The sequence below is a fragment of the Barbus barbus genome, assembly GCF_936440315.1.
Source record: "Barbus barbus genome assembly, chromosome: 28".
In the NCBI taxonomy this organism is placed as follows: domain Eukaryota; kingdom Metazoa; phylum Chordata; class Actinopteri; order Cypriniformes; family Cyprinidae; genus Barbus; species Barbus barbus.
In genome coordinates this window covers 12,725,851-12,749,007 of record NC_136756.1, presented here as the reverse complement: position 1 = coordinate 12,749,007, position 23,157 = coordinate 12,725,851, and the positions used below count along the sequence as shown (strand labels likewise).

Sequence of the window (23,157 nt, the reverse complement as noted above, 5' to 3'; positions counted from 1 at the left end):
TAATCTATGTTCCTGCAAAATAGTGCTTTGCCGTGATCCACCTAAACACAGAAAAAGTAAAATCTTGAGTTTGTTAAATATTAAAACCAACTGAAACTATACTGATATTGAAAACCAAAATACAGCAAAAAATAAAGTCTTTTTAAAATGTTCAGAACTGTAATAACCTTGTCAGTCTTTACTCTCTGAACACACATTAGGTAGCACAATAGATTTGTGAATATATTGGAATGAGCTGAGATAAGTGATTCTTATTTTGTGTAATGTCCATCAGACATGATTTCATATTTATTACACTGCTCTTTGGCAAACTTGATTCTGAAAGGCCAGTTGCAAAATTCTGCCAGCAAATGTGTTTTGTATAATGACCACTAAAGTGTATAATTGACTTGTAGCCCCTGGCAGTTAATTTCCTACATGGCTGTGCTAGTCTGTATATCTCTCGCACCACTCTGTGGCCTCTTTCCTCTTTCAAAGTAAAACAATTTCAACCCAAATCAATATTTCATGTTCTATTTTTATTTATTTGGGCAAACGTGCAGACACGTGATAACTGGGGAAGTTTTTATTTATTTATTTTATTATTATCGACCATAACATGATTATCATATAATCTCGGTTTTATTATGTGTTATTTATGGAGAAGGGAGTCCTCAACAGGGAAATTTCACTTTATTAAAAATAGACTGTTATGGTGTTATTTAATTTGGGCACTCAGAACTAAGTTAAGTCACAAAACTGCTCCTTTCGAGAACTTGGAGAGAGAAAGAGAGTCTTGGGTCATGGCCATGTGATGAGCTGCAGTGTGTCTGTCCCTGCAGAGCTGGAGGGGAACGAGAGATGGCTTCAGGCTCTGCTACATGGATTACGTAGGTTTACACACCACACGCATACTCAATGTTGGAGCAGACTCTAATCAAGCGTGTTGATTTCTGGGAGTGTGAATGATTTGCAGATGTGTTTGCATGCCGCTAAGCTCGCAGATTCCAGTTTACAGTGTGTTGATGAGCCTGATGATCTGTGAATGTGTGCGAGGAAGAGTCTGAATAACTGCTGTCTGTGTGTTTTCACACTGGAGATTGCTGCTTTTGATGCAGGGGTTGTGATTATTTGAGCTTTGACATTTTCACCTTCGGTAAAAAAAAAAAGAGTGTCATAGAATGCTGTCCTGTAATTATCTGTTTGACAGTCACATTCGTATGTTTTTTTCCATGTGTGCAGATAAATCTCGGTCATTCTCTCCTCTTGCGGATGGTAAAAAGATTCCCGGGGCTGATGACGTTCGGGCTGTAGGTCTAGGCCGGCCAGTGATGTCACCGTACCAGCTCTCCCCCAGAGACATGGCCAAACTCAGCCATGAACAGCTGCTACACTACAATCCCTGTAAGACAACATAGCCTTGTTAATTAGGTCAATAATAATAATAATTATCAGAAAATATCATGTGTGTATGCATACACACACACACACACAAAGAGAAAACATTAGCTAAAAATATAAAATGTTAGTTTAAAATAATTTTATATTTGATAAAAAAGTCAAAATGGTAATAGTTTTAGGAATTATCATGGCAGATTAAAACAACTTATTTTTTAATTTTTTTAATATTTAAAAAATGTAATTTATTCTTTTGAGTGCAAAGTAGGGTTGTGCTGATAGAAGATAGTATAGTGCAGCGGTTCTCAGTGCCAGTCCTCACGTACCCCCGCTCTGCACATTTTGTATGTTTCTCTTATCGCTTCAGACATTTGTTCTATTCGACTGTATGTGCCCTGCAAAGTGGACATCACAGGATATTCCACCACGATTCCAGTTCGAAGCAAATATATATGTTCCATTTAAAGGGGATTGAAGTGTGCGAAACGTGAATTTAAATTATATTTATTTATAAAGGTATGTTATGTCACACTTCACGCTTCTCTAGTAAGTTTTGTCTGTGTGTGAAGATGCTGCAGGCTGTGGTCAAGCGCAAATCCGTGAATGAATGTTCCGAAGTGAAGTAAACTTCAACGGATTTCCCGTGCTCAGGGAGTAGGGAGCAATGGACACTGTGTAGGGACCATGTCAGTTGGAACACAGTTCATGTACAGAGCTCACTTCTAATGAGCTGATGATCTGAATCAGGTGTGTTAACAAAGATAGACATGCAAAATATGCAGAGCGGGGGTACGCGAGGACTGGAATTGAGAACCGCTGGTATAGTGTATTGACAGTTGTCAGAGATTATTGTCTGAGGCTGATGCCTTCGACGATCGCAAGACTATTATTATCTAATTGTAGTAATTTCTAATTAGTATTAGGGCTTATTTGTTCAATCATATTTCTTTTTTTGCGTTTCTATGGTGCTGCGCGTTATAACCAATCTCACACGATTCCGTTGAGTTTAAGAATGCAACGGCCAATCAGTCATTCAGATTAGTCATCGCCGAAACACCGGAGTTTTATTGTTCAATGTGCGCTCGCTGTCTGAATTCTGCTCTGTCGCGAATTCTCTCATCATACACAACAAAGTGCAGATTTACATGTGATGTTAGTATAAGAGATTGATTAAAAAGGTATAATGTGTTGTTAATAGATTACGTTAGGTTGCTTTTAGCCGTACCCTGGAGTTGGTTCACTCTCCGGCTATTAATCTAAGTAAATAATTTAAGAAATTAGCAAGATAATATTGTGTATTGGCGATCTCACAGGCGAATGATGGGACATCACCCAACACTAGTGCAAAGTTGAATTTACAGAAGCCATTACTCCAGTTTTCATCAAACCATAATACATTCCCGTGTAAAAGTTTGGAGCAGTTACGAAACAAAAGGAAAAAAGAACAACAACAAAATACTTTGTTGCAGAAGAGTTCTTTTGAACTTTCTATTCCTCCAAAAATTCAGAAAAAAATCACAGCTTATGCAAAAATATAAAGCAGCAAAAATGTTCTACATTGACAGTTATAAGAACCATTTTTAAGAATTTAGCACCAGTGATTATTGATATTAGAGCACCCAATCAGCATATTAGATTGGTAAAATAGAAAACAGTTCATTTAAACTGTGATTATTTGTCACACTTACTGTTTTTACTATATGTTTGATCAAATAAATGCAGGCTTGTTGAGCATAAAAGATTTCTTTAAAAAAAATAAATCTTATTTATTCCCAACTTCCCAATTTATTTTACTCAGATTATATGTATTTTTTTAATTTCCCTCTTTCAGCATTGGCTCCCACTCTACAGCTACAGGATAGAATGGCTGCAGTGCGGCCTCTCCACATCCCAGAACCCCCTCCTCTCATCTCCTCTGCCAAACCTGGTGGTTCCATCACGCAGGTAAAAGCAGCACATAATCTCTCACAGTACCAATGTTCTTTGGAAGTCATATAACTTGGAACTATCATATTATGTATAATACATTCAGAGAGTTTTAATGGATTGTTAATGCTAACATGCATAATTACACTGGTGTACATGATGTTTTGTATTGCAGGGTACTCCGGTGCAATTGCACAACCCTTCTCATGGCTCAGACCATGGGAAAATCCCAGCACCAGGATCCCTGACTCTCTCCTGGATGGACCAGAGGAAAATGGGTGAGTTTGAGTCGTGATTGTGAGAGATCACACATCAACTGTCCATTTTCCGTATCCAACATCTCTTTCTGTCTCCTCAGGAGGGTTTCCAGTGGTTAAACAGGAGCAGTTGTCTCCACGCGGAGCCGCCTCCTCTCAGACTGAGAATCTCTCCTCACAGGACAGCGCTACGTCACGGGGTGAGTTTGGGACAAATCATTATCCCTCATCTCAATTCAGTTTTAATTCAAAGAGATTAAAATGCAGAAATAAGGCTCATATCATGAAGAGATTGAAAACGTTAACTCGCTCTCACAGGCCCCATGCCAGCTGTTCAGGGTGGCAGCATCACGAAGGGTATCCCTGGCACACGTGTGCACCAAGAACCTTCCATATCATATCGAGGAGGTTCAATCACTCAGGTAAGAAGCTTCTGTCTGCCCAGCACACATTTAAAAATAGAAAATGCACAGTGAACTTGGTTCATCTTTGTGGTTACAACTGTGTCAGTGCATTTTTCCATTACTTGATGTTCTCATTCTTGGAATCCTCACATTACAATGAGCAGTCAGCTCATATAAAAGCCCCTTCAAAAAGCGAATGGAACGGGCAGTTTGTGTCACAGCCATATCACGTCATATGACATAACTGGTAATCATTTGCCATAGCAACAGGTACACAGCGTCCAATCCTGTTCTCTCCTTTTATTAATCTGTTTGTACGCCTACGCAGTCTGATGCTACTGATCACTCAAGCACGCACTCAGTGTGCCAACTGACCTACTGTGACACATTACACGCTCAAGCAAATCAGAATAGGTTAGGGCGAGCATTTAATCAGACCAGAGATAAGCTCTGTGTTTAACTCTGTGACATTATTGGCAGATTTATTGGGAGATAAGGAGTCATTGTCGGTAAGAGTTCACCTGAGATACGGTTATATGCAGCTGTATGACATGCGGTGTTATTAATGCTGAAACATTATCCAGTCCGCCATTTAAAGTTCAAACTTTTAAAAATTAATTCGTCCTGCTGATTTCTTGCAACAGTTTGAACAGTTGTCTGCCTTTTTTGTAGCACAAAATAAACACGACCATATTCTTCATTACTGTAACCTTAAAATATAATTATGAAATACCAGTGGCAGTGAGACAAAGTGCTTACTTCCTCTTTTCTCACAACACAAGGGTCAAACCAGGTCAGGCCCCAGGAAGTCTTATCCTCCTTGATGTACATTGTAGTCTAACCAAAATTACAAAGGTTTTGTTTTAGTTTTTGTGCGGCATTATTTAATTGTTTTTTTTTATATATATCTTTTACTCATAGTTGCCTTTACACACTAGAATTGGAAAAAGTATTTCAACAAGTATTTTTACTTATTACACGCATTACCTTTAAAGACAAAATCACATCAAAATTGACCAGTGACTATCTTTGTAAATTTGCCTCATTTTATAGTTTACATTTTATTTTGGCATGCTATTCTAATGTAAATGATTTCATATTTTGTTTATACTCTTATGTGTGCATTAAAGTCATGTTAACATGCTATCAGAGGTGGGTAGTAACGAGTTACATTTACTTCGTTACATTTACTTGAGTATATTTTTTGGGTAACTAATACTTTTAGAGTATATTTTAAAAATGGGTACTTTTACTGTTACTCAAGTATATTTTTAGAGAAAAAACGGTACTTTTACTTCGTTACTGTGGGCGACTCTCCTCTCGTTACTGTATCTTAATGCAATACAAGTTAAAAATGCTTCGGTTTATTCCAAACGCGCCGTCTACTTTTCTCTGGGCAATGAACGATGCCCATTCGCGAATGATTCATTCTTTTGAGTCGATTCTGTTTAAAGGCTTTATCAAACCAGTTGGCAAACCAGTGAATCGGTTCGCGAATCAGTTTGAATGATTTGTTCAGTTCCCTCAGTTCCCAGTCTCTGAAGCGGTTCTCACTCAGATAACAGAGAGTTTAAGAACATCAAGAGCGATGAAGACGTGGCTTTGGATCTACAGTCAGTTGAAAGCAAATATGCAAAGGCTTGTTTTCTAGAGCTATATGAAGATCTTTTATTAGATGAACACCGCGTGTGCTGTCTACTGTTCCACAGGTACAGGCCACGATACCACTATGACATTACCAGTGTGTTGTACATGTACCTTACATTAAATACAATGTATAATTCATACATTAAATAAGCTGTCACAGAGTATGAAATGAACACCCGCGGAACCCGCGTTAGCTCTGCGCAGCGGCGCGCGGCCTGTTCTAGACACAATTAATATTCATATTTTTACAATATTTACGCTTGCAAAAATATAGGCTACATTTGTTTACATTTTGCAGAAAAGAAGATCCGTCAATATGCATTTGCTTCGTTATGTTCAGAGCAGTCATGTGAGGAGTTTTCAGAGGTTTAAGTGTCAGAGGTTATAGGATAATACATAATTAATTTACTTTAAAATATAATTTACTTCAGTGATGCAAATCAGAATTTTCATCAGCTGTTACTCCAGTTTTTGGAGTCATATGATCCTTCAGAAATCATTATAATATATTGATTTATTACCAGTGTTGGAAACAGTTTTGCTGCTTAATATTTTTTGGAACCTGTGACATTTTGTTCAATATTCTTTGATGAATAGAAAGCTAAAAAGAGCAGCACTGATAATGATAATAAATCAACATGATTTCTGAAGAATTATGTGACTCTGAAGACTGGGGTGAAGGCTGATGAAAATTCTGATTTGCATCACTGAAATAAATTACATTAATATATATATATATATATATATATATATATATATATATATATATATATATATATATATATATATATATATTTTGAACGGCAGTGTTTGTGTGTGTGTGTACACATACACATAACATAAATGTAATCTATATATCTAAATAAAAATAGACTATATTCAGTACCTATATGATCCAAAGTAACTAGTAACTAACTACTTGAGTAGTTTTTTTATCCGATACTTTTTTACTCTTACTCAAGTAACTATTCAGACTGTTACTTTTACTTGAGTAAATATTTCTAGAAGTACTTTTACTTTTACTTGAGTACAGTTTTTGGGTACTCTACCCACCTCTGCATGCTATTTCCTCCCTACCCTGTTCCCTTGGAAGAAGGTTCAAAGGTGCGCGCGCGCGGTGAGAGGGGTGGGGTTGTGAAGGAATGGAGTGTAGAAGGGTGAGCTGATGGGAAGGAAGAGGCAATGGATGGAATAAAGTGTGTTAGCTGAATAAACGTTGTGTTTTATTTGAATTAACATGGTAGCAGAGGATGGTTGAAGGATGGCATCTAGTTATAAAGTTCCGCCGAAGTTTGATGAAGCCAGGCCATATGAGTGTTGTAGAAATGAAGTTAATATCTGGACGCGGGTTACCGAACTTGACAAAAGGAAACAAGCCCTCGCTGTCGATGGAAACAAGCACTGAAACGTCGATGGAAATACCTGCGGAGAATTTAGACAGTGATAATGGTATGGCAACGCTGATGGCTAAGCTGGATGATGTGTTCCTAAAAGAGGAAAAGGATCGCACGTATGAAACCTATTCTTATTTTGATGGAATAACGAAGTTCGGTTTCCATGGCCGACTACATAATTGATTTCGAACAGTGATACAACTGGATGAAAAAGTATAATATGACGCTTCCTGACGCTGTGCTGGCTTTTAAGCTACTGGACACGGCTTGCCTCAACGAAAAAAACAGACAGCTAGCACTGATGGCCTGCACAGTGTTGAAGTTTTCATCCATGAAGTTGGCTCTAAAACGGCTTTTCGGAGGAAAATCGACAGGCTCGTCAAGCGGAATACAAGTGAACCAGGATGTGGCATTTTTCACAGAACAAAGATCACAAGGTAGAGGAAAATGGAACATAACGTTTCAAAGTGGACAACTAAAGCAGCCATTACCAGGGACTAATCCACTGGATAAAAACGGTAAAAGATCCAGATGTGCTATTTGCCAGTGCACATTTCACTGGGCGTGCTAAAGTAGGAGAACACATTTCTGCTTTACATGCTTCTAGGAAAGCATTCACAGAAGCAGTCTTCTGAGCGGATAAGAAGGGCACTTTGTTGGCAGCTTAGGCCCACAGATGACATGTATGTGACCGGTGACAAGGTATATTACAAAAGAGCAGACTGTCCTGAGTGGAAGGTACTGGGGGTAGTTATTGGTCAAGATGGAGCTGTTGTTTTTGTAAGACATGGGGGTACTCTTGTTAGAGTACATCAATCCAGGCTCTGCAAGACAAACACACAGGATCAGGAGTCTCAAGATAAGCAAAAAGTAACAGTCAAAAAGTAAGTGAAAAAGGTAGCTTAAACAATGTAGCTCAGATAGTGAAGAAAACACAGACAGCGACCAAGAAAACTTCAGTGACAGGGAGTTAAATACAGGAGAAGTGGTTTATCCTAGAATGACACAAACTGAAACCGGTCATGATGTGTGTGGTAATCCTGTCTCTTCTGCTGGTGTAAAGTTAAAAACAGGACAGACTGTAACATTTATGAAATAGGACGGTGGTGTACAGAGAGCCAAGGTTTTAGGAAGAGCAGGCAAAGCCTCTGGAAAATATAAAAACTGGTTTAACCTGCAACATATTGAACATGATGGTAGTGATGGGCAAAAAGAGCCAGTGGATATGTCATGTGTTGATAATCTTCACATTGAATCAACTGATAGAGAGAATGATGTACTCATAACAAAATACATTTCATTTGATGCAGCTAAACAGGATGAAATTGTGAATTGGTACAAAAACGATGTTTTTGAAGAAGTTGATGATGCAGGTCAAAAGTGTCTCTCTACCAGATGGGTCTGTAGTCTCAAAGAAACTCCGAATGGTATTATGCCCAAAGTGTGACTCGTAGCCAGAGGTTTTGAAGAGCTTAATATTCACGAGCTGCAGAAAGATTTCCCAACCTGTGCTTCTGACTCTCTTAGGCTATTATTAGCTGTAATCTGCCAAAATAAGTGGCAAGTCCATTCCATGGACATCAAATCTGCTTTCTTGCAGGGCATGCAGTTGTCCAAAGAAATCTATATCCGGCCCCCTCCTGAAGCAGGAAAAGAAAATGTTCTATGGAAAGTAAACAAGTGTGTTTACGGCCTCGCAGATGCATCACTGTATTGGTACAACAAAGTGAAAGAAATGATGCTGAGTACAGGTGGTAAAATGTCTAAAGTAGATCCAGCTGTATTCTATTGGCTGGATGAACAGTGCAAGGTTACTGGAGTACTCGCATGTCATGTTGATGATTTTCTTTGGGCAGGCTCACAAAACTTTTCAAAAGATGTGATACCTACACTACAGTCTGCATTACATGTTGGACGTGAGGAACATGACAATTTCTGCCATGTGGGAATGGACTTTGTTACTATTAATGGTGTGGTTCATGTACATCAGCATAGTTACATTGAAAACCTACAGCCTATTCGGCTGCAAGCAGCATGTGCAGTACAGAGGGATGCCTCTCTTAATGAGACCGAAAAGTGAAAATATAATTATAATGTATAACAGCTACATTCGTTTTGCGTTTGCCAGGACAGCTATAAAGCCACAATAAGCCAGCGGAGCAAACTTGTCAATCCATCTTGATGAATGACGCAGAGGAACGTAAACAAGTGAACTCTGACCAATAAGAGGACAGCTTTACATGTGACTTGCATAAACACAGTTTGGTACACTTTGCAATGTTGCAGTGTGAAAGCGAATCGAACCAAGAAAAAAATGTAACAAATTAATCCCTGTTTCGGAACAAAGCAAACGATCTACAGGTCTGAAAGCACCCTAAGAAAATTAGACGAGTGGTGAGGAGTACTCTGGCAGGGGAAAATCTGGCCCTGTCAGATGGAATAGGTAATGCCATTTTTCTGACTACTCTCTTTTCTGAACTTACTACTGGAAATGCTGAGCTGAATACACCCCTGTTGATCTGTGTGACAGACAACCACTCTCTGTTTGATGCCCTTAAGTCAACTAAACAGGTCTCTGAGAAACGTCTTCGACTGGAAATAAGCTGCATTAAGGTGCTCATACAGAGTAAAAGAATTAAGAAGGTACTCTGGTCGGACACAAAAACTCAACTCGCTGACTGTCTTACAAAAAAGAGCGTCGGCCCTGATGTCATTGAAAGTACTCTATGAAGGACTATGGTGCTATTGAAAGCACTAAGTTAAGGACTAAAAAAAAAATATTTTTTTAAAAGTTCATTTGAAAAGACTCTATACTTGCAATCGGATATACATAAATTTTCTTTTGGCAACTGTAATCTGTTTTGAATTTTTTTTTTTTTTATTTATATTTTCTTAGTTTTTTTTATTGTTTAAAGTATAGGGAGATTGTTAACATGTTATTTCCTCCCTACCCTGTTCCCTTGGAAGATGGTTCTTCCAGGTTAAAAATTAGGTTAGCGCATGCGCTGGTTCAAAGGTGAGCGCGCGCGGTGAGAGGGGTGGGGTTGATGAGAAGGAAGAGGCAATGGATGGAATAAAGTGTGTTAGCTGAATAAACATCGTATTTTATTTGAATTAACAAACCCCCCCCCCCCCCCCCCCCTCAAAATGACATCTCTTCCTTGATGATGATTACTTGCAGCAATTGGCAAACAGCAACTGATTCTAAATTAAGTTACATCCTACATTTATTTTTTCCATTAAACAAAGTATCACTTAGGTATACGTCAAACGAGAAGAAAAAATTATCATTCTGTTTCAAGCCTTTCCTATCATTTCTTTCAGGGCACTCCTGCAGATGTCTTGTATAAGGGCACAATAACCCGTCTGATCACTGAAGACAGCCCCAACAGAGAGAGAAGCAGAGAAGACACTCCTTCTAAGGGGCACGTAGTCTACGAGGGCATCAGTGGACACATCCTTTCCTTTGACCGTAAGTGTACACAAACATGCAAATGCTCAAAACATCATAAAGCGAGAAGTTGTCTCTGAATACTGTTTGTGTTTGAACACACAGGGGGTCCAAATTCTAAGGAAGAGGGCCGTGGAGACATGGCTGGGCTGAAGAGGACCTATGACATGATGGAGGTTGGCATGTCTCGTGTGCCACCCATCAGAGACTCACTATCTGCTACTGAAGGTGAGCATAAGACGCCCTTCTTTAACAAGCATGGACAACAGAGTTCCACTGTTTATCCATTTTCCAGTTAACGTTCCTTCACCTGCCGTTTCCCTCTTTTGCAGGCTTGATCAGTCGAGCAATGCCTCACGAGCGTGATAGTCCTCATCTACACATGCGTGGATCTATATCCCAAGGTCAGCATGATCTCAGAAACTCAACCTGAACTGATCACTTTTAGCTCTTGCTCTAATTTCCTTTCTTACATCTCTTTTTTTTTCTCTCCCAGGAATCCCGCGGGATGACTGTCAGCGCCGGGAGGTTAAACCAATGAAAAGAGAGGGATCCCCATCACCCCGTGGCCCTGGTCATCCCACTGACACTCTTAAATCACGTTCTCACGAGAGTATGGTGACCACCGTCAAAGAGGGAGGACGCTCCATCCACCTGATCCCTCCTGAGGGGGTTGTGATAGGCAAGCCTAAAGAGGGCTCAATCACCCAGGTGACTGGCTTTGATTGGCGTTTTCTTGGTATGGTAGGATATCTGACAAATTAATTTTAATACTGTTAAAATGCTGAAAGTAAAACACTTTTCTTACCATGGTCTTATTTCATATTTTGAAGTTTTGCCTGAAACTGTTGAAAATACACTAAGGCTATAAATACTTAAATTTCCAAAATTATGAGGACTAGGGTACATTTTTTGTACCTCTACAAAAAAAAGGTGCCTGACAGAACAAATAACTCTTCCCATTTCTTCTGTATCAAAATCCTTACATTTGTCATGCTATAAATTCTTTAATAGGTTGTCCTATTAAAAATCTAAAAGTAACACGACTTGATAAGATTAAAATGTTGCCTTTACAGTGTACATTAAACATCAATATCAATGTCAAATTAACTGAATATTCATTAAATGTGTGTTCTACAGGGCACCCCTCTGAAACAAGAGCCTGTTGGCTTATCCAAGCGCCATGATGTGCGGTCCATCATCGCTAGCTCTCCTCATCCTTACTCTGGACTGTCCTCTCATCTAGAGCTCAGGCCCGAGCACAGAGGGTCTGACAGGGCCCGCTATGAGGAGGTAGGGAGCAAATCACGACCCAGCGCTGTAGTCAGCACTCCCGGGTCTCTGTCCCGTACTTCTCCATTGGCACTTAGTGGAGAGCAGAGCAGCAGACCCCACCACAGTCCAGTGGGCTATGAAGATCACAAAAGATCCGGCTACCCTCCGGCCTCACACAGAGCCTCTCCGCTGTCCGGCAGAGAATCCTCACAGCGTGCACACGAAGGTATCATGTTCTAGCAATCACTGGCTTTCAGGAGCTGGTGGTAGTTTGTATGGTGTTTAAATGTTATTTCACTGTGTGTGACTTAGGCTCTAGTAAGGCCCAGCAGCAGGAGAGAAAAGCCACTCCCACCCCTCGAGAGGTGAGCTCCACTAAGTCTCCACTGGCTGTTGGTGAGCACACTGCGTCTTTGGCCTACGAGAGGATCCTGCAGGGGCTGGGAACGGATATGTACCGTGGCCAGATACCGCTATCATTTGACCCCACAACTCTGCCCAGGGGAATCCAAATTGAGCCAGGTATTTGCAGTTTAGCAGAACAAATATTAGGGTGCAAATTGCCGTGATTATGGAATACTTTGAAATATCAGGGAATGTGTGATTTCCATACCAGTAAAATGTTTTAATTTTTTTTTATTAATGTATAATGATATCAGGGTATTTCCTATGTTATTTATTTATTAAATGTGTTTTAAATTACATATATGCTACCTTTCAAAAGTTTGGGGTCAGTAAAAAAAAAAAAAAGTTTCTAATTAGCACACTTACTTGCCAGGGATTCTTTAAATTGATCAAAAGTGACAGTAAAGATATTTATAATGCCAGAAAAGATTTCTACTTTAAATAAACACTGTTCTTTTCAACTTCATATTTAAAGAATCCTGGAAAAATTCAGCAGCACATCTGTTTTCAACTCTGATAATGGCACGTTTCTTAAGCACCGAATCATACTGAAATGATTTCAGAAATATCATGTGACACTGAAGACTGGAGTATTGATTGCTGAAAATTAAGCTTTGAGTCACAGGAATACACCACATTTAAAATATATTCAAATAGAAGATGTTTTAAATTGTATTATTTCACAACTTTTTACTGTATTTTTAAACAAAAAAATGCAGCCTGGGTGAACAAAATAGACTTGAACAAACTGGCCCCAAACTTATATTTGAAAATAATTGCAGTATATCATGCATTATGTAATGTATTTGCCAGCTGGCTTTGACTTTGTCTTGTCTCCCCACACCAGCATATTACCTGCCCCGTCACCTGCCCCCTGGCCCTGGCTATCCTCACCACTACCCACCCTACCTGATTAGAGGTTTCCCTGAAACAGCAGCCCTGGAGAACAGACAAACGCTCTTCAACGACTACATTACCTCCCAGCAGATGCACCAGTGGCCAGCCGCTGCTGCCATGGCTGCCCAGAGACCCGACCTGCTAAGAGGCCTAACACCTCGAGAGCAGTCTCTTAACTTAGCGTACTCACCCACACCCAGAGGTGAGGGGTCCTTAAGGGGGCTTTACTCCTTCACATATTTTAAACCTTCTAAAGAAATAGAGCACAATTTAAGTCATTATTCACTGACAATTGCATGATAGTTAGTAAACAATGGTATTTCTAATTTTTTTGGAAAGCTAGTCCAAATAACCTGGTCATGTAGCTGAATACAAAAATAAAAACATGTTACATACTTATGATCATCAGAGGCACGTTAATTTTTTCCATCCATTTGGAAAAACAGGAACATCTGCATCTCCCATGGATCGTATCACATACATCCCAGGAACCTCTCCAGCTTTCCCCAGCGGAGCCTACAACACATCTCCCATCTCACCAGGTACAAAGCCAACTCACTCACTCAAACAAACAACATGGTGATTTAAAACTGATTTTTTTTTTGAGTGCCATTCACTTTATACCTCTATCTCTCAACAGTGGGAGCCTCTCACATGAGCAAGATCCAAGGCAGTTCGACGTCCTCCGAGAGAGAAAGGGAGAGGGAGAGAGAGAGAGAGAGGGAGAGAGAGCGGGAAAGAGAGCGGGATCGTGAGCGAGACCGAGAGCGGGATCGAGAGAGGGACAGGGAACGAGACCGAGAGAGAGAGCGTGAGAAAGATCGGGACAGAGAAAGAGACAAGTCCCTCGGTCATGGTAACGTGGAACATGCCCCTATATGGAGACCAGGTGAGAGCCCTCACTGCCTTTTTATTTTTAATGTGTACAGCCACTTTATTGTAATGTCTTTATATCGTTGTCTTTGGGTGCTTTTCTCAGCAAATATTTATAGGATTAATTGTAATTAATTTAGCTCATTGACAGATTTTACAATTATCTTGATAAATCATTAACTGTTTTTGTTATTTTAGAACCATTTATATAGTATTTATCAAAGTTTAATTGACTTATTTTTATATTTTCAGTTTTATTTTTAATTTTAGTTTACTTTAGTAATGTACTTTTGTCGTTTTTATTAGATTTTGAGGTTTTCAATTTTTATATAGCTTTATATATGTAGCTGTAATTATAATTGGATTAAAATTGAATTATTCGATATCAGTGTACTTTAGCCAATAATCAATATGCAGGTCAGCATTGCTAAATGTCTGAACACTGTGTCCAAACAGGAGCACCAGAACAGATGGGTGGCAGCAGCAGCAGTTCTCGTCCCCCGTCTCATCCATACAGTCACCAATCGTCTCCGCTCTCCCCTCGTCCCCAGGACAGCCTGCAGCAGAGACCCAGCGTTCTGCACAACACCAGCTCAAAGAGCCTGCCCAATTCTGAGCACAACAGTCCCTCTGTGCTGCGGTGAGTCTCCACTGCTCAAACTGCTGCCTGATGGTCAGTCCAGTGAGATAAACAACATAATTTGTTTACCTTTACCTTTCCTCAGGCCACCAGGATCTGCTCGCTACCAGGGCTTCAGTGGGCACCTTCGGTCTGGTCTAGCCAATGAGGGTTACCCATCCGGTACAGACTCAAACGCTAAAGATTCAAACAGAGATGGGGGCAAAAGCCATGGGCGTGGAGGTCTGCCCAAACATCAGGACCTTTCATCCTCTTCCAAGTCTGACCCCAAGCTGGCCAGCCCTGGTGCCGGTGGGTCATACCCCTCTCCGTACAGCCAGGCCCCTGGTGCCCACCTCGGTCTGCCAACAAGTCGAGGGCACCCCTTGCTGGCTTCCGAAAGCAACAGCGGCAGCAGTTCCATCCCGTCCCGTGGTGGGGATGGCATCAGCAGCGCGTCAAGTAGGGAAAAGACTCAAAACAAAGTGATGTCCATACAGGAACACGAACTTCGAGCACTCGGTAAGACCACCATGACAGCGGCCAACTTCATAAACGCGATAATAATGCATCAAATTTCTTGTGATGCGGCGATGCCAGAGACTGGTGCGCTCGCGACCAACGGCACCTGTGATGGTAAGACGCTCTGGGACCTTTGGGCTGTTAACGTCACCTTCCCTCCTCTCCCTTCCCCTCCCTGTCCTTCCTGTTCTCTACCAATCCACCCAACACCTTTCCATCCCTCCACCCTTCCTCTACCCCTCCTGCGCCCCTGCCCCATCCCCACCCCCTTACGACTGTGGCCTAGTGCACGCTTGTGGTTGTTGGCATTGATCAGAATCAACCCGGTTTCATATTCTTTCGGTTTGGTTATTTTAATTTTTTTATTTGTATATGCTTCTGCCTATTGCTTTTTTTTTTTTTTTTTTGGCATCTGAAGCATTGCTTAAAGACCACCAAAGGTTTACCTCCCTTTTTGAATCACCTAAGCCTATTTGACTGTTTGCCAAATCCAAATTTTGTGGGGAGATTCTGCACGTTTCAGTCCAAACTTCCACAAATTAAAGTATTGAAGCTCATTAAATGATTTGAGCTTCTGCTCTGTAACGGCCACAGGCGTATATCTTAGTGGACTGATAATTCACTCTACGCCCTAACGGTCCAGAATGACGTGTCTGGAGATGAGCTTTTCTAGACCAGAGAGACATCCTGAGGTGAACTTTAAGAGCTCAGTCATTCAATAAGTCATGTGGTTGCTCATCGTTTCATAAAGTCTTTTATCGGCTTGTGTTCCCCTTTTCCTCTTTTTTTTTTTTTTTTTTTTTTTTTTTTTAATTTGGGGAACATTCCATAGCTCTACATGTTTGCTTCCTGTTTCATTTCCTTTTTTTGAGGGAGGGCACTCTGGCACTTTGATAGCTGCATGAAGCAAACAAATTTAACAAGTTATAGAGAAAGAGGGTCAAGATGGATCTGGAGCTGAATGATTTTCAAGGTGTTTGGTTCTTAATAGTTGTTGAATATCTGCATTCTTCCACCATCTTATTGAATCTACAGCCAAAAGACTAAAATCTCACTAGTATCAAACACCATGAGTCTTGCTTTTAGTACACTACTGTTCAAAAGTTTAAGGTGAGTGAGTTTGAGAAGTGAGAAGTCATTTAATGTTACTGCATATTTCTGTTTCAAATATATTCATTTCTTCTGAACTGTCTGTTCATCAAAGAAAAAAAGCAAACACTGTATCCACAAAATATTAATCGTATATTAGTGTATATTGTTAGGACCATATTTATAGGGCGGGGGGGCTTCTTCAAAAATACTGAAACTTGTCAAGTGTCTGGAACCATTGTGGTTTTATAATCAATAATTCCTCATGATTCACATCTCTGCATTTTACCAATGTTGTTCTTGGATGTGTTAGAAGTCTATTAAGATTTTTCAATCCATTTGAGTTGAATCCATGAGTTGTCAATGTAAATATTATTGCTTTTGTTTATTTTTTTATATATATATATATATATATATATATATATATATGCGTGCGTGCAGTTTAGACCATTTATATGTGGGAGGCTTTATCAAAACTACCAAAAGAATGAATAGAATTAAGTTGAATGGGAATCATACAATAGCCCTTAATTAGGTGTTACCACATTTGTCACTCAGCCTCATTTTATGTCATGTCAACATATACTTTATTCAGTTGGAAAGCTAATAATGGCTAGTGTGAAAACTGGGGAAAATCCAAATGTGCAGCTGCAGAAAAAGGAAAATATCCATGGTTCTTAGGCCTGGTAATAAAGCAGATATATCCACCTCTCCTACCTTCACAGCTCATTTTAAACACGCATTTTGCTTCTGTTTTATTGTTGTGTTTTTGTTCAAAGCATTTCTGCTAATCAGCACAGTGCTTACACTTCGCTACAATGAGATGCCTCCATAATGTTGGCTTGATCTCTGAACACACGTGTGAGCAAGTCATTGAGTACTATAATCCCAGAGCCTGTATGTGACCGCACCGCTTACACACCCGTCACTGCTCTTACCCTCAGAGTAATCCAGAGCCTTCTGCCACACCATACTCAACCGCTCATGTCTTCTTCTCTTCCTGTCTATGTGTGCTTCCCTGTCCTCTCTGCAGCTCACCAAAAGGCACTAGAACAGCTGTACGGGTCTGAGGACAGACTTTCTCCAGGTCAGCAGCCACCTTCTGCTGTCAAAGGCTCTCAGAGAGTGGTCACCCTCGCCCAGCACATCAGTGTAAGTCCCACAAAAATGCCCCGCAAATTCTAGACAATTAAATGAAACAATCTGTTATGGCTGTCACGGTTAAAATCAATTTGAAAAGATTTGATAAATTTTACATTTTACAAAGATAAAAAAAAATATTCTAAATTGATGTATACTTGTCTCCTGCTTGCACATCATCAAATGGATGTTTTCTCTTTACAGGAGGTGATTACTAAAGACTACACGCGCCAGTCGCAGCAAGGCCAGATTGGGGGTCAGTCATCTCTACAGCCTGTGTTTGGCTATCACAACTCCCCTGTGCTGGATCTCACTCGTCCTCCCAGCGCCCCCCAAGTCCAGACCCCCACAGACCCCAACGCCCGCTACACCCCAGAAGGTGCTGCTGCTGAGAGGGAGAGAGGGAGAGACAGGTCTTCTCCTCAGAGTAAGGCCTCTCCAGTGAGTCTGGCTGCCGATGGGATTGAACCTGTTTCACCACCAGGGGCCGTTTCAGAGCCGGAGATGCCAGGAGCTGCCTACCCTAATGAACAGGCAGAGCAGGGGTATATAACATACAATCAAATTCACACAGTAGTGATGGGAGTCGGACTCAGAGTGAATTGGTTCAAACAACGATTCAGACTGATTCTATCCAATGGACCCTTTTCACGTTTCCTTGGTTCTCAGAGGTGGAAGTCGTCATGATTGGGTGAACTTCCATAGTGGTGGACAGAAAACTACAATTATAATTTTTGCATTTCAATTTTGATTGTTAATAGCTCTGGAAGCACATCATCAAAGTCTGTGAAAAGGGTCCATTCTTTAACACATCAATAAAACTATTTGACTCAATAAAAGGATTCATTCACTAATTGGACATCATCTTTCATCCTGTATTTTCATTACTCGTTCTCTGCTTTTGTGTCTCAGTATGGGATCTCGTTCACCGGCCAGTAGCTCTCAACCACCAGCCTTCTTCAGTAAACTGACTGAGAGCAACTCTGCTATTGTCAAGAGCAAGAAGGAAATGATTAAGAAGATGGTTGTCGGCACAGAGGCTGAATTCAGTGAGTTAATGGGACTGAATCTGTTGGGTTTTAACTGACATTAATAAGTATGTTATTGTTGCTGGCTAAAAGGGCTCAAACTTATCTCTTCCTGTCTCTCTTTTAGACCAGGGCCAACCTGGGACAGAAATCTTTAACATGCCCGCCTCAACAAATGCAGGTGAGCAGCTCCTCCAGTTGTGGTCTTTTCTCTACAGCAGCAGTTAATTTTATACCACTGTCCTGTGTCTTAAGGAAAGCTTGCCAAATAACACTTCACACACTCCTGTACCTTTAACACAACCACTGTAACATCTGTTTTAGGACCCGTGAGCGTGCGCAGTCACCCGGCACCAGAGGCCAGCGGTAATACTATAGGTCTGGAGGCTATCATCAGGAAAGCCCTCATGGGCAAGTATGATGAACAGATGGATGATCGCTCGCCGTGCAACTCTGTCAACTCGATGAGTGTTGGCGTGCCAGCTGCTGTCGGGCCGCCAGCTTCAGCGGATGGGCGTTCTGAGGACCCCTACTCCCTGCCAGGTGCGCCAAATAAACCCTTGATAATTCAGCTACCTTCATGGCAGCATGTGTCTGGTTTTGGCTGTATTTTTTGGACCAAATGTGCTCACATGTAAATTATTAACAGAATGTGATAGTAAATTTTTACACGCTGAGCCTGTATTTAATGCATTGTGTTTTCTTATCTTGCATACTTTTATTTTTTGAGGACTCAAATTTTGGCACCACTCCATTTGTTTTCTAATTTTTACCAAGTGACTGGTAAATTAGCACCGTTTCGTTCCTTTCATGTCTACAACAAAAGAAGCATAGCCTCTCCTATGTATTAGTTGCATTTGCATAGATATTTCCCTGGTCAGAACAGACCTATGACCTGTTTTTGAGTTATGTTCCACCAGCTGAGAGTTATTTTGGAAACGCATTTAGATATCTTTGAATTTGTTTGTCCAACTCTCTCTGATTTGTATCCTGTGTTTGGATTCAGTTAAATCCAAAGGAGGGCGCTCTAATGGTCGCAAGACTAAGTCTCCTGGTCCTGGTCTGTCTGGAGGAGAGAGACCTTCATCTGTGTCCTCTGTCCACTCTGAGGGAGACTGTAACCGTCATACCCCACTCACCAACAGAGTGTGGGAGGACAGACCCTCATCTACAGGTACACATGTGCACACACAATCACAATATGGGTGAGAAACTTATTAAATGTTACCAACATCTGGCAACTAAAACAACTGAATCAATTTCAGAAAGGTTGCAGTAAATTATATTTGTCTATTCATTAAAGAATCCTGAAAATACATTTATCAGGGTTTTCTACAAAAGTATCAAGCAGCTCAACAGTTTTGTTGGGCAGAAATGTTTCCTGAGCATCAAATCAGCATATTACAATGATTTGTGAAGGATCATGTAAATTCAGCTTTGTCATCAAACGAAAAAATTATATTTAAAACATTTAAATAGAAAAGCTATTTTAAATTGCAGTATTTCGAAAGGACTTTTCAAATAAATGCAGCCTTGGTGAGCATAAGAGACTTCTTTTAGAAACATTACAAAATCCTACCGAATGCTACTGTACATTTTATATTTCTATATATTCTGACATTTGTTTCTGGTTCCTCCTCTCAGGCCCCACTCCATTCCCCTGTAACCCCCTGACCATGCAGATGCGTCTCCCCAGCGGGATGATGTCGGGACCCTCACCTTCCCCAACGCAGCAGGGCACATCTGCGCCTCCACAGGGCCAGACTCAACCCCGCACCTGGGAGGAAGAACCCAAACCTCTGCTGTGCTCTCAATACGAGACCCTGTCAGACAGCGAGTGAACACACACCGCACACACTAGGACTGAACGTTTGCTGCTTATGAACAGAAACTTGTTACTGTAAACAGGGATGTTCATGATCACACACATACTCATGTCCATACTGACATACGGGAACACACATGTCCATCTGCGCTCATGCCCTCTGATACCTCTACACACACATTCATACATATAGAGACACATCCTATAACCCACCCCAAGCGCATGCAGGCACGCACTCACGCCATCAGTGGAAGTGCATTAAATGGCTGCAGACATGTTGATGTGTCAGTATGTTTGTGAATGCGCACACATGTATTAGCGTGTGCGTCACTCCAGGACTACTTGTAGGATAAATCACTTTTTAGTTTTTTTTTATATATACTTCTATTTGTGTCGTCTTGCAGGCCTTATCAGAGTTGACTCATGTTTTGGAGCATTCCTCATTAGACTGCTCAGGACACACTCTTATACTGTAATACAACTGCAAATTGTTTGTTTTGTGTGTGTGTGGTGTAATGCAAAGGCTGGATGAATCCTCTGCAGAAATAAGCACCCACACACGCATGCGCATACTCCTGTGCATCTGTAGTCCTTCATGATGGTTCATGTGTTGCCAAGATGACCCTGTTATTTTTTTTTTTATGGATCTGATGCTGTTGGGCCATCCCGAGTATGTGTGTGATGAAACAAGATCTTCAGAGAAGCAGGTTAGCTGATCCCTGCACTAAACTGAACTGGTTTTGAAGCAGATTTCATTTTATCCTGTAACATTCTGTTCTTACCTTGCTACTTCTGAGAGTTTACATGGGCGGCCAAATCATTGGTTTACAGGGTACACGTAATGTTCATTTGTTAACATCAAACCTTCATTTTTTAACTTCATTCTTTAGTTTTGACACTCAGAAGTGACTCTAGCTGACCAATAATACATTTTCTTTTCCGTCATCTCTCTTTGATAGTGGATGTGCGAGATGTTTTAGTTTCAAACTTTTTTTATGTACATGAACCTTTGCATGTTTATTTGTAATGAGTTAAGCACTTAGTCAGCAAACGGTTCCTGTCGGTGTACTTCAACAGACGCCGATCTGAATGCAACTTTTAACACAGCATTTATTTTACACAGTGTTTTGTTGATTTATTTCGTCACTCACTTTGTCAAGTGTTCCACTCTCTTGCGACAATCACTGGCAGAGAGTTGAGCGAGTGGACGCGTCTTTAGGGGAAGCTGCTTTATCAGGTCTGAACGTCCCAGCAGACATCTATTTTTCACGTCATCTATTTGTTGAAGAGTTAAAGCCATGCTGTCTGGCCAGTCCTTTGACATGACACTCACTGAGAGCTGCTTTACTTTTGCTCTTTGTGCTTGAACGAAGGGTTCGGGATGGTTTTGGGGAGTGGGGGGTTGTCTGTGGGCTCTTTTGAGGAAATATATCCTGCGTAATAAAATAAAATGGAGGTGAGCAGATGCCACACCTCATATAACCTGTAGTCCTTCACGCTGTACAGTTTTAAAGGTAATTCTAGTGTTAAGTGCCATGTATTTGACCTATACATTTCTGAAGTTCAAACTACCAAGTGACTACGCACAATTGTTTTTTTTTATTTCTTTTCTCCTTGTTATGCCTGGGTTGTACAATTTGGCACTGGCACAATTTAAAACCGTGAAGGAGACATTTACCGTGCCAGTCTCCTCTCCAAAACGCCTCTTTTTCGGACCACCTCAGCGGTGGGGTTACTAATTGCTTTGCATGCATATTAGATATAATGAAATGTTTTAATTTGTATTGTTTGACTTTTATTATGAAAGGTATCTTTAACAGTTCAAACTGCAATGCTCATTGTAATCTCCAGACTTGGGGGATATTTTTGGAAGCTAATTAAAAGATGAAACGTGAAAGTTCAGCAGTGGGTTTTATCCGGTGGGGGCTTTTGTTGTTGCTTTGGTGTTCGGGGACAGTTTTAGTGCACTACCTAGTGTGGTTTTGTATAATGGGGCTTTATCTTCAGTCACTTCAATCCCAAATACACTCTCATCAAGATCCCTGAATGGGGTGTGCAAACAGTAGCTATACTTTTTTTTTAAACCACGACATCTACATAGACATCCCAGAATGCTCTGCTCTGATTTTGAGATTCATTCTCTGACATATCACTCCAGACAGTATTGTATTTAGTGGACAAGTCACTCTAAATTTCAGTGTTTTCTTGTATAGCGAGCCCTCTTTCCTCTATATTGACTGTTTGTTTGACCTTTTTACTAAGGACAGTATTGCACTTTCCTTAGATGAGGAGGTGTTCTCATTTGTAACTGATAAACGTAAATGAAGCTGAGAGATTAAAACAAATGAAGAGGAGAGAGATGGGAAAACCATGGTAAACGTCGCCCCTCTTAAGATTGGAAAGGTTAAGTGGGTATTTGGGTGGCATCTTTTTTTGTACAACCATTTTGTGCATATTGCTTTTTTTTTTGTATTAAGACCCACTGTATTATAGCAAGGAGTGTAAATAGACCTAAAAGGATGTACATATTTATGTGATTTGCTGCAAGATTGATATTCACACTGTTGTATTTCAACATGGCCACCAGCAAGCTTTGTGGATAGCAGTGTAAAAATTAAATGGGGGAAAAAAAAAAGACACTGCCTTAATGTTTAAATAAAAAGCTTATTGCCATTGATTTGTCTTTTTTTGATTGTGCCATTGTTGTGTTTTACATTATGGTTGTTCTGTTGTTGGTAGTATTTATTTATTTGTCAATCTATAATATTTCTTAATCCTGGTCCTTGGAAACCTCAGCACTGCACGAGTGGTGGTTCTGCTCATAAGGCCTGTACTAATGAGCTGATAAACCGAATCAGGTGTATGATGATGTCTAAAATCTAAAATTCAGGGGTGAGATTTATGCTGTGTACTTCAAAAAGCTATGATTTCATGAAATAAACATGAGCGCGACACCTGCTGGCAGAGAATGAATCCGTTAACAGGTTAAACTAGTGCTCGCAGGTGTTTCACTGCACGATTCAGTCTA

At 40.5% G+C, this 23,157-nt stretch overlaps 1 protein-coding gene across 2 annotated transcripts in view; it reads left to right on the top strand.

Annotated features, from left to right (window-relative positions):
* ncor2 (nuclear receptor corepressor 2) overlaps positions 1-22,805 on the top strand; it is a 108,412-nt gene extending 85,607 nt beyond the window's left edge. Inside the window, exons 23-46 of one of the 2 annotated variants that reach the window (XM_079381863.1) lie at positions 822-869; positions 1,222-1,383; positions 3,209-3,321; positions 3,479-3,581; positions 3,662-3,760; positions 3,879-3,982; positions 10,330-10,477; positions 10,562-10,684; positions 10,789-10,860; positions 10,953-11,167; positions 11,597-11,957; positions 12,044-12,253; positions 12,984-13,235; positions 13,480-13,575; positions 13,674-13,922; positions 14,363-14,546; positions 14,632-15,047; positions 17,170-17,288; positions 17,481-17,821; positions 18,189-18,325; positions 18,432-18,485; positions 18,629-18,847; positions 19,311-19,478; positions 19,949-22,805. In XM_079381863.1, the coding sequence (XP_079237989.1) occupies positions 822-869; positions 1,222-1,383; positions 3,209-3,321; positions 3,479-3,581; positions 3,662-3,760; positions 3,879-3,982; positions 10,330-10,477; positions 10,562-10,684; positions 10,789-10,860; positions 10,953-11,167; positions 11,597-11,957; positions 12,044-12,253; positions 12,984-13,235; positions 13,480-13,575; positions 13,674-13,922; positions 14,363-14,546; positions 14,632-15,047; positions 17,170-17,288; positions 17,481-17,821; positions 18,189-18,325; positions 18,432-18,485; positions 18,629-18,847; positions 19,311-19,478; positions 19,949-20,145 (4,190 nt within the window). In that variant the 3' untranslated portion in view covers positions 20,146-22,805. The remainder of the gene's footprint in view (positions 1-821; positions 870-1,221; positions 1,384-3,208; positions 3,322-3,478; positions 3,582-3,661; positions 3,761-3,878; positions 3,983-10,329; positions 10,478-10,561; positions 10,685-10,788; positions 10,861-10,952; positions 11,168-11,596; positions 11,958-12,043; positions 12,254-12,983; positions 13,236-13,479; positions 13,576-13,673; positions 13,923-14,362; positions 14,547-14,631; positions 15,048-17,169; positions 17,289-17,480; positions 17,822-18,188; positions 18,326-18,431; positions 18,486-18,628; positions 18,848-19,310; positions 19,479-19,948) is intronic. The other variant, XM_079381864.1, reaches the window with a different exon arrangement.
* The last annotated feature ends 352 nt before the right edge of the window (positions 22,806-23,157 follow it).